Source organism: Lupinus angustifolius, unplaced genomic scaffold (genome assembly GCF_001865875.1).
Source record: "Lupinus angustifolius cultivar Tanjil unplaced genomic scaffold, LupAngTanjil_v1.0 Scaffold_16_59, whole genome shotgun sequence".
NCBI classification, from domain to species: domain Eukaryota; kingdom Viridiplantae; phylum Streptophyta; class Magnoliopsida; order Fabales; family Fabaceae; genus Lupinus; species Lupinus angustifolius.
Window position 1 is genome coordinate 938 of NW_017718908.1, and position 15,774 is coordinate 16,711.

The 15,774-nt window shown below is 32.6% G+C and overlaps 1 protein-coding gene across 1 annotated transcript; it reads right to left on the bottom strand.

Annotated features, from left to right (window-relative positions):
* Positions 1-15,209: 15,209 nt before the first annotated feature.
* Positions 15,210-15,659, bottom strand: LOC109337980 (uncharacterized mitochondrial protein AtMg00860-like). Its single transcript, XM_019575097.1, has one exon. The coding sequence runs from the start codon at positions 15,657-15,659 to the stop codon at positions 15,210-15,212; it is 450 nt and encodes a 149-aa protein (XP_019430642.1).
* Positions 15,660-15,774: the final 115 nt, after the last annotated feature.

Sequence of the window (15,774 nt, forward strand, 5' to 3'; positions counted from 1 at the left end):
AGTTGATTTATGAGATGGACCAGATTGTATTAAGGAGAAGTCTAAATGTAAATAGCATACGGATGCGTCCCTAAAGAACCTGTGATATAATTGTTTCAGGAAGATATGAAACTCAAGTGGGAGATTGTTAGAAATTTATAATTTCTAATTAAGTTGGGCATCATATATTTGATACAATGATATCAACTATTTATTTACGGGGTTACATTATAAGTGATCTAATTATTGGCTTCCCTTAGATTTCTAAAAGCTGATAACGTATATGGGCTTAATGGGTGGATATCCATCAGGTTAACCCATAGGGGATAATGGGAACCATATAAGTTAATGCATTAGGAAGGTTATGGTCCCCAACACACCAAATCAAATTCAGTTTTCTCCTCTCCCCATCAGAGTGAAAACGCAAGTCCCAAGAGGAATCAGGGATTTGGTTGAGAAAGGTCATCATACCACAAAACCTCTTTCAGAAATGTAGATCAAAGGAGCACATCCAGGAACATGGATTCAGGTATGACACTGCACCCTTTGTTTCATATATGTGTGTGAGAATCATGAGATTCAAGATCCTAGGATTGCTATTTCACCAATCATAAGGAATTCCCATCATGTACATGTTGTACTTGTTTTATGTGCCCCCTTGTCTTTGTGAGTGGGGCTCTCTTGTGGTCTTTTCAAGCATCTGGTTCCTTCCTCTCCACCTTCAGTTGAGAATTTGAGGTTTCTTCTAGGTTAATGAACTTTTATTTCCAGGTAAGATGGTCATCCATGTTATCCATCTGATGTTTGGCTAGCTCTACCTTGAAAACCCTTAACTGTTGGTCATTGACTAATAGGTGCACCGCTATAGTCGAGTTCAACTCCTTTACTCGTATGGCAGCCTAATTGATCAGTTAATTTACTCTCTGATGGATTCGTTTCTCCAATATTCTATCTCAAAAAGGGTGTAGGAGGAGTGAGGCTGTTCTTTTATGGTTGTGAATCTAGTACTGAACTTGTCCACAGATCTCCACACTTGTTGATGGAGTTTAACTCTAGATAAGTGAAGCTTCATTGAACAATATTGACGTCTCGAATGAGTCAAGTTGATCTTGAGTGGTTGTCATCTAGTCATATTGTAGTTTTTGGGTGTGTGCCTTATATATGAGGTTGGTTGGTCAATCATGAACATTGTGAGTGGTAGCTGGAGATTGGCTCGTGATGGTGTTGTGTGTTCTTTTAGCCCGGTTTGAAGGTTGGATGTGAGACTGGGGTTGAGTGAAAGTGCATTACGGTGAAGAGAGAAGTTATTTTATATTCATAAAAAATATCTCAAGGGTCAACTTGATTCTTGGTGGCCACCATGGTATAGGTAATCTACAAACAGTGCCAATGTTCTCCTATATTGAATGGGGTTTGTTTGAATAGGAGCTACTTTGCTTTATACAAGTTATAATTGTCAAAATAGGTCAAGTATACCAGGCCAACCCACTAAAGCCTGGAAATGTATTGGGCATGGGTATTAAATTTCAAAAGTTTTTCTTAAACCAGACTTTTAAGTTCAGTCTGACCAAACCATAATAATTCAGGCCCGGGTCAGACTTACCTATTTGGGTTCAGGCCATTATAAAAATTTTGGTATATGGATAAGAATCTGGATGTCCTCTATGATTGGCCAACCATATATTTTATTATCTATTAAGCTTTAATTCCTCCACTCTTTGGATTTCCCCTTCTCCTTTCACCACAACCTGAAACCCACTTTAGGCCGAACCAAAACCGAGCTAGCCCAAACCTATTCGAGTAGCCCATTTTGATAGGTCTAATATAGGTAATAGCCAACCTTGGAAAGTTGTTAGAGCTTGGGTTGTTAGGTTGAGTCAAGTAGTCGTCATCCATGAGACCGCCTAGGGTGGGTATCTGAAATGATAGTACCAAGCTCAAGCCAATGTTTATAGGAGTATGCTTAGGGAGAAGTGATAAGTGCCAAAATATCATACTTGAACTATCATTTTTGTGGCACTTTAGCTCATGATTTAGTCTAATTATCAGCAAATAGATCTTAAAATTGAACATATTATGTGAATTGTAGGATTTTTACCCTTTAGAGTGTTTGTACAAATCAAAACTAGAGAAATCATTGCAAAAAGGTCAAGTTTCCAGACAAGAACAACACATGCCTAGTGCAGAAGCCTCACCCAACATATCTAACCGGACCACAAAGCCATGCCCAACGAATCTCTACATTGGCAAAAAATAGCAGAAACCATAAGTTGTGCTAAATGCAACTCTTGCTCTGAGCAAATTTCAGGAGAAATTTTGGCATTGCTATTGTTATCGATTTTCCCATCAAAACACCTGTGCCTAGTGAAATTGGACATTTCTCCCAGTGCAGGTGCTACACCCACCACATCTGGCTAGGCGAAAGGTCAATGTTGGACCAGATGAAAGGCTAGACCTAGCGAATTTCTCGCGCTCAACAAAACATGCAAAAATTAGGCTCTTTAAAAAGGGATCAACTTGGACATTTTAAAGAGACATTTAGGCATAACATCTCTTATTCAAAATTTCTTAGGTAGTTTTAGCTCGAATTAAGGTGTAAAAGCAAGGGGAAAGGTTAAAGGAGCTAAGTTATGCTCATCAAGGAGGTAATTTCTTCTCATATGAGCTTTATTTATCTTTTAGTATCTTTGTGTTTAGTTACCATGACAATGTGTAGCTAAACCTCTTCCTTGTTGGGATTGGATGCAATATTAACTTGATATACACATTTTGATTCAAATTTATGCTTATTCATTATGTTTTGATCCTTATGAGTTTATTTTATGCTTACTTTAAGATTGACACTCTTTTTGTATGATTTTGTAATTGTAAATGAACGTATAATCCTCATTTCAATTCTAGATATTTCAATTCATTATATTGGTATAATTGCTAGACATAGATTAATATTATTTTGTCATATTTGTGCATGTTTTTAATATGGCTACTAGACATAAAGCCATATGAAAATTAAATAACTCTCAAATTTGTTAACATAGTTTCTAGACATAGAGGTGCATTGACAGTTCATAAATCTTAATCATGTTAATATAGTTGCTAGACATAGAGATATATTAATAAGTTACTAATATGACCAAGACATTGATGGTTATTACATTTTAGGTATTGCATTAAAATCTTAATCATGTTAATATAGTTGCTAGACATAGAAATTTGTTTTGTTGATCACAGTTCTTCATTTTATGAGTGAAGTTGCTAAATATAGAACTTTATTCATAAGATATTAAATTGACTAAGACATTAGCTTTTAGTATCATGAGGTCCCGTTGTTGTGAAAGAATCATAGTTGATGAATAAATGTTGTTAAATCAAGTGTGTATAGATAATGACTAGTAAAGTCCAATCTCAACATATTTATTCTAATAGTTTATTCCATTCAATTTTAGTTCATTAGCGTAATCAAACCAACTAAACTCACTTTTAAATCAACTTAGAATAACAATTTATGGTTCAAACTCTAGTATGAAGCAAATCCTTGTAGATGCAAAAACAATTATATTTGTTTGTGACAATCCAATTTAATAATTTAATTGACTAATTTGTCAGTTAGCAAAAAGCACAGAGAATAATTAATGTTCCTTTATGGGTAATCTCACCTATTTATCCTAAGGTGAAGTGATTTGCACTCTATGAGAAGGTTTCATCATTATGGACGATATGACCTTGTCCTTTCAGTATCCTTAGACCAAAAGTGTTGTTAATTTGGGCTATTTTTGTCATATGAGCAATGTGCACCTTTCAACTGCTCATCAAGTCACTTTCCCTTGCCTTTAGCGTGAAGGAAAGTTCTTTGGCATAATAAATGTTGAGATGTCATGTATAATCATTATCGTCCTTTTCCTTATCTAGGTCAATCATTCTAACTTATCTACAATGATAAAGGCTAGATTTTTCTGACCAAAGAATATTGAAAATCATGTATACTACATCTATTAAATCCAATTGTTGACTTGATTGATATTGATATCAAACATTAATTATCTTCTATAAATAGTATTCCAACTATTTTCTTCCTTATTACTATCCTTCACCATATTGTCTATTATTTATGTTTTCTACTATAATTTCAATAATTTAGTCTACTCACTAGCTAATTAAACTTATAACTTTATTTATGTTATCAAAGAATGTAATATCTATGCATTGTTAATATAAAGATTTATATACAGTAATTATATCATTCATTATTGATTTCTATGTATTATTAATTTTTAAGAGACAATAATAATTACATATAAATGGTAGATGATATAGTGTAGTCGTAGGCGGTGGCAAATCAAGGAGGGCCAACACCACCCCTCTCAAAGTATTTTGTACAATTAGTTATGTAATATTTTTTAATACAAATGTATTTAATTCTTTCACTATACATGTGTATTTTTTAATCTCTTTGTCTCCTCTTTTATGTATATTTTGTATAACTAATTATATACATATAATATATATAACTTTTTTTGTAAATATATATTTTCAAATATTATTTGCTAACACACGTATATAATTTTTATTCATGTGGACACTAATTCAATAATATGTGAAGAGAATAAAATTTATACTCATATTAGGAGATAAATTATCTCATTTCTAGTCATTAAAATTTTGATACCTGTAATATCTTTTAGATTTTAGAATTATTGTTGCAGAAAATAATTAAATATACAACATGTCATAATTTTAGTAGTTGAAAGAGATAATTTATCTCCATATATATATGGAAATACTCTATTTAGTTTATTCTCATTTCTGAATTATGCCATTTTAAATGTGTCATATAATGCTAATCATTTAGGACTTAATACATTAGTTATCTCAAGTACCAAGAAACATGTACATAAAAGTAGAAGGATGTCATTTTTATTCTTTAGATATAATGATATGATATTTTTGAATGGGGATCATATGTCCCAAAATGAGTGTGTCCCCATGTCCTTAGCTAAAGAGTTTTCTCCAAGTAATGTAAATATATTATTTTATATTTTTAGAATTTTTCTTTTTAGTTAAGAGTCATTTTTTCATTGGATCGGAATAGGAAAATGAAAGATAACTGATGACAGATAATCTTTGTCCAACATTTTTACCATTTGCATAAAGAACAACTTGTCTCATTCCAATTGAGATGATTCTTTTCCTTACTACACCTATCTATTTGGTGTACTTGTTGGAAAACTAGTTTCACTTTGCTCATTTCACGAACTCTAAATGAAACATAAATTTAGCAACAAAACAAAGAGAACTCCCTCTATTCTTGAATTGGTGATCTACATAGTGATCTAGATGACATTTATGCCTTAACCTGTACCAAAATATTGCTAAATATATATTAGCTTAATAATGAGAGTCTAATATCTGTGTAAAGATTTATATACAATCAGTATATTATTTATCATTCATTTATATTACTTTTATTTAAGAGTTAACAATAATTAAATATGAATGATAAATGATAGAATTACGGTATAAAAAACTCTTACATTATCATTACATGCATTTTTCTTCTAATTATTATAAGTGGTACTACACACAAAATAAAAACTAATCTCTCATTAATTGGATTTCTCAAAGACACAAACACTCGCACACCCTTTCATTGTTTGGAGAGGTTGCACATCGAAGCACAGTGAGGAAGAGATGTTCATCACAAGGAATGCATAGTTTTGAATCTGCAATGAAATCATATTCTTCTCGTGCTTGATCCAACAAGGCCTTGAAGAGTGGATGACGAAGCAATGTAACTTTGATCACATATCTCTTGTGGTTTGCACCTACATACACAACCAAATGACCCTTTGGAACATCACTTGGGATATTGGAGTAACTTTCATGCAGAGATTGATAGGTGTAGTCACAAGCAGCACAATGTATCATTTTGATGCATTTGTTAAGGCACAATCTCAAAAACTTTGTCTTCATAGTTCTTGGATATATGTTGTAGGAGAGAGAGGAAGAAAGAGAGAAGATTGAATTGAAGTGCAACTAGTAATTGGGAGGTGATAAGGTTTATATAATCGATAGTGGTATGGCAACCAATGCCCTGGAGCAATAAATGGTTGTCATGATCAGTAACTTATGCCATTGTCAATATACTTATTCTTATGATAGTTAAATAAAAGTAATATGTAAGAATAAAGAAAAAAATGTGGTGATATTGTATGAATTTTATATATAGTCACTATATTATCTACTTTTTGTGTTTAATCATTATTAACTATTCAAAATACAAATACAAATGAAGGGTCAATATGTAATGATATTGTCCAAATCTTTATACTGACAACAATGTATACATTATACATTTTAAGAATAATTAAGAGTGTGCTAACTATATAAAAAATGAGATAAATGTATGCATTGATAGTGTAAGAGTTCTATACATTATCACTATATTATTCACCATTTATATTTATTCGTCTCACTTTTAAAAAATAATACAAACAAATTATAAATAATATATTGATTATCTATAAATCTTTACACTTTCATTCTCTAAAAATCTTTAGACATTGATAAATATGTTTAATAGTCACTTGTGTTAAATATTAAACAGTGTAATATGGTGCCCAAATGTGATACCGAAAATTCATATAGAAGTTGATAGTGTATAAGAGCACCCACATTTAGAGGTTGGGTATCATATTATGTATTTTTTATTGAATCTACACTTTTTAATCTGGCCCAATCGGGCTTTATGAAAATTGGGTTTAACCGAGTGAGTTTCAGCTACCTATTATTTCATATTTTGTTTAATCTTTTTTGGACTTTTGGTTTCGTAATAAGCCTTAGGTGAAAAGTATTTTATAAAACAACTTATAATAAAAATAGATAATAAATATTGTGTTATTAAATTGAAATAAAAATAAACTAATGTCTATAACATAACTACTTATAAATTACAATAATGTTTTAAAATTAAGTATTATATTATTTTTCCTATTTTGCACATGTAGAATATCATTTTAAGCTCAATAACAAAAAAAATATAAAATCAAATGAGAAGACATTAAATCATATAGATTTCACTTTTCCTTTCTTAATTGTGTATTTAATTTGATTTAACTTCTACAATAAAAAATAATAAAACATATATATAACTTTTACAACAAAGTTAAAAGACAACACAATTGTTTACCATAGGGACTCCATATATTCAAATTTAATATAATAGTTCACAATAAAAGTGTTGATAAAGAGCACACAAAGGATAATATTTTTGATATTGTCTAAATGTTTAATATTAAAGTGAAATTACAAATTATATTGTAGTAGTGAGTGAGAGTCCAATAGAAATGAAATATTTAATAAATGAGTTTTGTTTAAAATCATATATGTGGACTTGACATCACATCTTAACTCAAACATAATGCATTAAATTTACAAATTTGGTTACATTGGGCATAAGAACATTGTTTAAAAAGTTGTACAAGATATATATTTTTTAAATAAATTAAATATTTAAAATTTTAAATAAATATTTTTTAGTATTATGCGGGCCAACCCGCCATAACCTGATGTATAAATTGTATCCAGACTTTTTAATTCAGTCCAATTTAGCCCAAATTAGATATAGACTAGCCCAAATCCATTTGAGTAACCCATTTTGACACCTCTAGCCACATCACTCTAATCTTTCTAATATTTCGGTTAATGAGTATTTATTGTTTAATGTTGGGAATTTTTTGTAGTTAACGAGTGATTATAATTATTGAATATTGATATTTGATTAAGAGTGTAATATTTATGTATCGTGTAGAGTGTTATGCACAATCGTTATATAATTCACCATTTATTGACATTTATTTTTAAAGAATCAATGATGATTGAAAACAAATGATGTATAATAGACTGACAGTGTATAAAAACTTTAGACTGTCAATATTTTTCTCTTTGATTAATTGAATATTAACACATTACTATTAAACTTATATGGATGATTCATTAAATATATTCAGTGCTGTGAAATTATTCCTTGATTTTTGAAAATAAGACACCGACTAATTATTTTTTATCTATTTATGAAAAAGTCTTCCACATTTAATATGAAGGGAAAATTTTGAGAAATAGATGACAATTAAGTGAAAAGAGTAACACAGAGAATAAGTAAGAGAGTTGATATTCATCATACTGGAAGATTAATAATAGCTAAAGACTAGATATATTTTGTATTTTATCATTCTTGGATCAGATTGAGTGTTATCCTCTTATAGAGAGCACACATATTATAACCTTAATTTATACAATAAAGACATGAGTAAATTACAGTGATATCCCCTGAGTTTTAGTGAAATTATACGAACCACCATTCACTTTTTTACAACTACACAAACCCCATATTTTTTATACTTTCATTACATTGACCACCCCTACATGAGAAATAAGTGTAATATCTTAAACAAAAAATGTGATAAATGCAATTAAGTTAAACAAAACATGATATATTATGAAGACAAATCTAAATAATATAGAAATCAATGTATCTTTATTATTTTTGGTTCGTTATGATATATTACAAGAGTGATTTAAACAATATCTCTTTAGAATTTTTGATGAATTCTGTAACAAAAAATAATAAAGATACATTGATTTCTATATTATTTAGATTTGTCTTCATAATATATCATGTTTTGTTTAACTTAATTGCATTTATTACATTTTTTGTTTAAAAGATTACACTTATTTCTCATGCAGGGATAGTCAATGTAATGAAAATATAAAAATAAGGGGATTTGTGTAGGTGTAAAAAATTAGAGATGGTTTTTGTAATTTCGCTAAAACTCATGGAATGTCAGTGTAATTTACTCTTAAAAACATTTATAAATCAAGTTTCATGATTATTTATTCCATATTATATTCTCAATATTATTCTTTTAATCTTAATCTATTTTATTTATTCATCCACCCACTTCTAAAATGCTCATTTTGCATCACAAAAATATGCATATTTTTCTGAATTTCCGAACACAAATGCCCATTTTACATGTTCAAATACTATTTGAATTTTTGATAAGTTAAATAATTCGAGGATTTTTAGTTATTACATTTCACATACTATTCCTCATATTAAAATAGTTGTCTTTCATTTTGTACGTGTTAAGGTCCTCTATGCAGTGTCTTTTGTACTGGAAAGGAGACTTGTGCAAAAAAAAAACAAAGAAAACATAAAATGAAATGATACTTATATCATTTTTAGTTAAAATATAATTATATTTTTACCCTTAAAATTTAAAGAAATTATTTTTTATCTCTCCAATAGTAAAGAAGATTTCACTGTGTTTTTTTACAGTTTCCCATAGAAAGATAACATATAAGGAATGGAAAGAGTATTATATAATGTTATAATATCATATCTATCATCAATCTGGTTAGGGCAGTGGTATAATAGTATGTTAGTTCAACTGACGGTTCACTAATTAAACCACATATCAGTGAAATTAGATATATATATATATAATATTAACATTTTAATGTTGAAAAATCAATATATTTTTTTATTTTCATTAAAAAATAATTTTAAATAAAAATTGGATGCTATGACCGGTACGATTTAATTGAAAACCGGCCAGTATAACCAATTTTAATCATATAATTATATGACTAGTATAATTATTGTATCATATTGATATTATGATCGATTCACCGGTTTACTGGTTTAACCTACCAACACAAATCCATTTTACAACACTAATATTATACATCTCGAATTGATTGACATGCGACCAAAACAAATGATGAAATAGGAAATATTAAAAATTTAAACTATTTAATATATTACTAAAAATAAACAATTTAATATATGTTACTTATAAACTATTCTATAAGCCTTTATTTGCAAAATCTTGTTACATACATATTTATATTCCAGAAATTGATAATTGTTGACCATGTCAGTTATCTCCTCGAGAGCATGCATCTTTGATAAGAAAATGTAGAACATGCATGCATAACAATGATTTTTGGATTTAATAATTATGCACTCATAGACATAAGTCATTTTTACTATCTCTATTTCATTTACTATTAATTATTATTTATCTTAAATAAAATTAATATAAATAAATAATGGAAGTGAATGATGTATTGAGTGCTTAAAAAACCTTACACTATACAACATAGATATTAAACTTCAGATTTTACAAGTATATAAAGTATATGAGAATAAAATATTTCTTCATATCAAGAAATAAGTTATCTCATCAAACTATTAAAATCATAAAAGATATCCTATTTTTCTTAATTTTTGGAAATTATTTTACAGAAAAATGTTAAATAAGACACATATCATAATTTTATTGGCAGAATGAAATAATTTATTTCATGGTATAATGAGATATTTATTAAGTATATATGCAAATAACTGATTAATATCCCTGCTAGGAAGTTAAACTATGTACTATTCAGTTCTTGAAAGGGTACGGTTGGTGAATAAAACAGTTCTTTAGATGTACAGAATGTTGACCCCACAACTTTAGGAAGGAAAATATACGATGAGAAAGAGGGATGGGATAAGTGTCTTGGACACAGTGAGAACCCACTTATTTCTAATATATATATATATATATATGCACTTTATTATGATTCATGAATGAGGATTCAACCTTTTTGAGTCGTAATTGTTGAAAATTTCTATGCTGAGTGGTAAACGTCAGCAATGCCACTGGTTTAGTTGCACAATGTAAATCAGCTGAAGATTGAGTTTCAGTGCATCCTTGATTCTGGGATTAATAGATTTTTTTGAGGCCTTCAAAGGAAGTGGAGCTACTTGGTTGTGAATAAAAGTTAATCGGGGGATGAAGTAAATAATTAGTAATCAGTCACTTTTCTTGTATATTGCATTAATGTTATTGGTAATGTCTTTGTCGATTTATAAGTAGCTTTTTGTGTATGTGAATTTATTATTTCCATTTGGATTGGTCTCTGGTCACTACCTATATTGAATAATCTTAACTTTGTCCATGTGGGCAAAAACATGTATTTATAAGCTGTTGGAAAATTGAATAAAATTGCTAAATAGGGAGTCTCCTATTGGGTAATATTTATAAGAGATTTATCTTTTTTGGCACTACTAATAATATTTCATCACCCTTTTAGTAAGAATATTTAATATTTTTTGGGTTACGTGACTGTTACTCCTAATAAATATGACTCATAGATTTTGTTATACTCAGGATCTAATAGGACTTTATATCATTATACCAACACTAACCGGGAGTCGTGACTCATGGGTTAATGTGAGTTTTACCGCTAGGAAAGAAGGATAGGGATCACCTCTCCTCAACGGGTGTCCCATTTCATGTCCCAAGCCAATCATATATTAACACATGGGTAAAATAAAATTTTTAAAAGCAAAAAGTAATAAAATGGAACAATCTAGTTGATTTGGGACATGGAGTGAGACACCGTTTGGAAGGTGATAACCCGTACTAAATGCTCACTACACGCCTGATATCAGCTGATTGGCAATAGCAATATTCTTGAGTGATAGCTGTCATATATATGAGTATAATTCTAGAATGTATGAATACTATAGTGGTTAACCATTATTGTAATCTATACTGTTTTATCTTGATAACATGGTGGATAGTTTGTTTGGACAATTTTTGCAATATCATTAAACTTTTTAAAGAGAATGTCCTAGTATGTGACTCAATCCAATATTATAATTGTTGACATTAATATTTTTAATCCAATATGAAGATAAGTACTAAACAATGTACACTCCGTACCATGTCAAGTCTTCCCTTAGCTGTATCATGCAAATCTTCCATTATGCGTCTAAGAAAGTTGAAGATGAACACTATTATTTTGTATTCATTATGACCCTTTATTTATTGTTTTCGTCCTTTCACTTAAAAAATTGAATTCAAGTACAGTGTCAACTTGGTGATGAATTTCATATTGTATTCAGAGTGGGATTTGATTCTATAATATTATGCTGGATTAGAGTGACTTTTTTGTACTTTGTATAATAAATATGTGTGCTTATTAAAAAATGGTAACCGCTACACCTATTAGCTAGATTTTGCATATTCGAATTAGCTATCGGAGAAGAGAATATGAAATTTGTCACCATCCTTCAAAAAAACTATCTCACAAATAATCCTATGATATATGCTTGAGTTTCTTAAGACTTAAATATATCACATTAGATATTATGTTATTAAGTAAATATCTGATCTAAAATAAGAAGGATTATAGCAGAAACAACTACAAAATAATTCCACCTTATATTAACTAGTAGGAAAATAAAAACAACATTCATCATAGCTGCTACTAGAGGCTAATAGGATATATATAACAACTCCTATTAGATTTAGGGTTACTCCTAAAGTTGGGCCTTATAGATTGGCCCAATTGATACATTAATTAAAATATTACTTCCTAATAAAATTAGATAATCATTTAGGTGGTAGCTTGTTCCTGGTGGGCCTATGAGAGTATGTTGAAGTTAGCCCCATATCATTGCCATGCCCTAGGAGGACAACCTTGTCCTCAAGGTTGGAATTATGTGGGTCAGATAGTTGGGCTGGGGAAACAGTGGGGAATAGGATATTGGGCTGGTGGAGCGATTGGGTTGGATTGGGTGGCTTGGGCAAGGGATTCTCAACGGTTGGAAAGAGGGAGTGGGAACCGTGTGGGGCCCTAAGGGTGGGTGAGTAATTAATAGGTGCAGGTGTTGGGACGTGTGTTGGCAGGGATGTGAGAGGATCCAACGGTTGGGAGGGTTTTGGGGACTGTGAGTGCAGGGGCATGGGGCTTGAGGATAGGTTTGAAATTTGAAATTGTTTTTGGGTAGTGTGTGCATTGAATTTGGACCGAAAAGGGGGGAAAGGGGGGAGAGAGGAATCTGTGGTCTGTTGGGCATTTAATGGGGTGGGTGGTTGATTTAATGTGATAATATTGGAAGGTGGGTTTGGGTCAGTTTTCGGAGTGGGTAATGGATTTGTATGTGGGTTAGGTGGGTGGGTAAAGGGACTTTGGGTTTTGGCTTGGGTTCATCTAACGGTGGGTAGTATTTTGTGTTATCCAACGGCTCCGGATTAACCAAGTTGGATGTAGGAAGTACAAGAGCTGTTAGGTTCTCTTTAGGTGGTTGTTGTGTTTGTTGAGTGAGTTATATGGCATCGTCTTTCTCTGTTACTTCTTTTCTTCCATCTAGTGCGTTTTCATTCCTCTTTCTTGGTAGAGCGGAGTTCCCTTCTACCTATTGTGAGAAGAGCTGGTCCCTTAGTGAGTTGGACCGTGGCGTGGTTGTGCTTGCCATGGTGGTGCATGTCAACGGGGGTTGCACGCCCCTTCTCCTCTCTGTTGCCGACGGTAGGAGACCATCTTCCTCCTCCTGATTTGTTGTCTCGGTTGGTAGGAGGTCTGGAGGAAATTGTGCAACTGGGCCGTGAGGATCTCCAAAAAATTTCCGCAAGAGGGATATGTGAAATACAGGATGTATTCGCGTGTCCGTCGGTAAGGAGAGCTCATATGCCACTGGACCGATATTTCGAAGCACCTGAAACGGTCCAAAAAACCGACGACCCAACTTGTGAGAAGAACGATTGGAGATGGTGACTTGTCGGTACAGTTGCAACCGTAGGAGGACCCACTCCCCTACTTCAAAGGTAACATCTGTTCTATTTGCATCGGCATGAGCCTTCATTCGCTGTTGAGCATGAATTAGATTCTTCTTTAAGTCGGCTAACATTTGTCCTCTTGTTTGCATTGTTGTATGTAATTTCTGTTTGGTGATCTTTCGAAGCACCTGAAACGGTCCAAAAAAACTACGACCCAACTTGTGAGAAGAACGATTAGAGATGGTGACTTGTCGGTACAGTTGTAACCGTAGGAGGACCCACTCCCCTACTTCAAAGGTAACATCTGTTCTATTTGCATCGGCATGAGCCTTCATTCGCTGTTGAGCATGAATTAGATTTTTCTTTAAGTCGGCTAACATTTGTCCTCTTGTTTGCATTGTTGTATGTAATTGTTGTTTGGCTGTTGAACCCGGAATAAAGTCACGGATTGTAGGTGGTGTGCGACCATACAGGGCCTCGAATGGAGACTGGTCGAGTGAGGAGTGATTATTGGTGTTATACCAATACTCCGCCAAGGACAGATGTGCAAACCACTTCTTTGGATGGGTTCCCATGAAACACCGGAGATAAGTCTGCAAGCATCGGTTAACGACCTCCGTCTGGCCATCAGACTGTGGATGGTAAGCTGTACTAAAACATAGTTTAGTACCAAGTAATTTGAAAAATTCTTTCCAAAATGTACTAAGAAAAATTCTATCTCTGTCGGACACGATTGATTTAGGTACCCTATGAAGACGATAAATCTCATTCAGGAATCGGTGAGCCAACGTCTCAGCCGTGAATTTGGTGGGCAAGGCAATAAAGTGGGCATATTTAGTCAGCCTATCCACCACAACCCAGATTGCTATGTGTCCGTGAGAGCAAGGTAAATGTGTTATAAAATCCATTGATAAGTCCTCCCAAACCTGATCTGGAATTTTTAATGGTTGTAAGAGTCCCTGATATTTCCTTGGCACATACTTGTTATATTGACAGATGGAGCAGGTGTGGATGTAGTCCTTGACGTCTTGTGCAACATTGGGCCAGTAAAATGAGGCTGTCAAGCAGCACAGAGTTGGTTTCCAACCCGAATGGCCAGCAAGTGGTGTTTCATGGAATTCCCGGATCAAGGTGTGGCGGAAATGCTCACGGGCAGGTATAAAAATTCTGTTTTTAAAGAATAATAGGTCATGTGAGAAATGGAAACGTTCCTGCCATTTATGATCGTCTTTATGTTTTTGGATGAATGCTTGGCCCTCTAGTTGAGCATAGTAGGTACGCAACTGATCCAATATCTGAGGGAAGGGTGAAGAGATTGCCGAAAACAGAAGAGGGTCAGAGTTTTCACATCTAGATAAAGCATCGACGACACGATTAGAGGTACCACTTCTATACTTGATCTCATATTGAAACCCAATGAGTTTGGCTGCCCATTTTTGTTGTTCTGGGGTGTGAAACACTTGAGTCATCAAGTGTTTCAAACTCTGTTGATCAATATATATGTTGATTTTTCTTCCGATTAAGTACTGACGCCACTTCTTGACAGACTCAGTGACTGCAAACATTTCGCGGACGTAGGCTGAAGCATGCTGCATTCTAGAGGACATTTTCCGACTAAAGAAGGCAATCGAATGGCCGCATTGGGAGAGAACTGCTCCAATCGGTGAGTGGAGCGGCGAGAGAGGCGTAGTTTCTCACAAATTTTCTATAGAAGCCGGTGAGTCCCAAAAAACCTCTGAGTGCCGTGAGTGAACGCGGTTGTGGCCAATTTACCACTGCCTGAATCTTTTCTGGATCTGGTTGAACACCACTATTAGCAATAATGTGACCCGAATAACTCACTGAATCAACTCCAAAAATGCACTTTGATGATTTACCATAAAACTGGTTAGAACTCAATAATTCCAAAACAATATGTAGATGCTTGAGGTGATCTTGTAATGAACAACTGTAAATCAAAATATCATCAAAAAACACCAGAACAAATTTTATGAGATATGGGCGGAGTAAATTGTTCATTGCTGCCTGAAATATAGAATGTGCATTGGTTTGCCCAAACGGCATAACCAAAAATTCATAGTGTCCATCAAAGGTCCGAAAAGCAGTTTTGTGTGTATCCTCCGGATGGACCCTAATCTGATGGTAGTCGGAGCGAAGGTCTATTTTAGTGTACATTGTA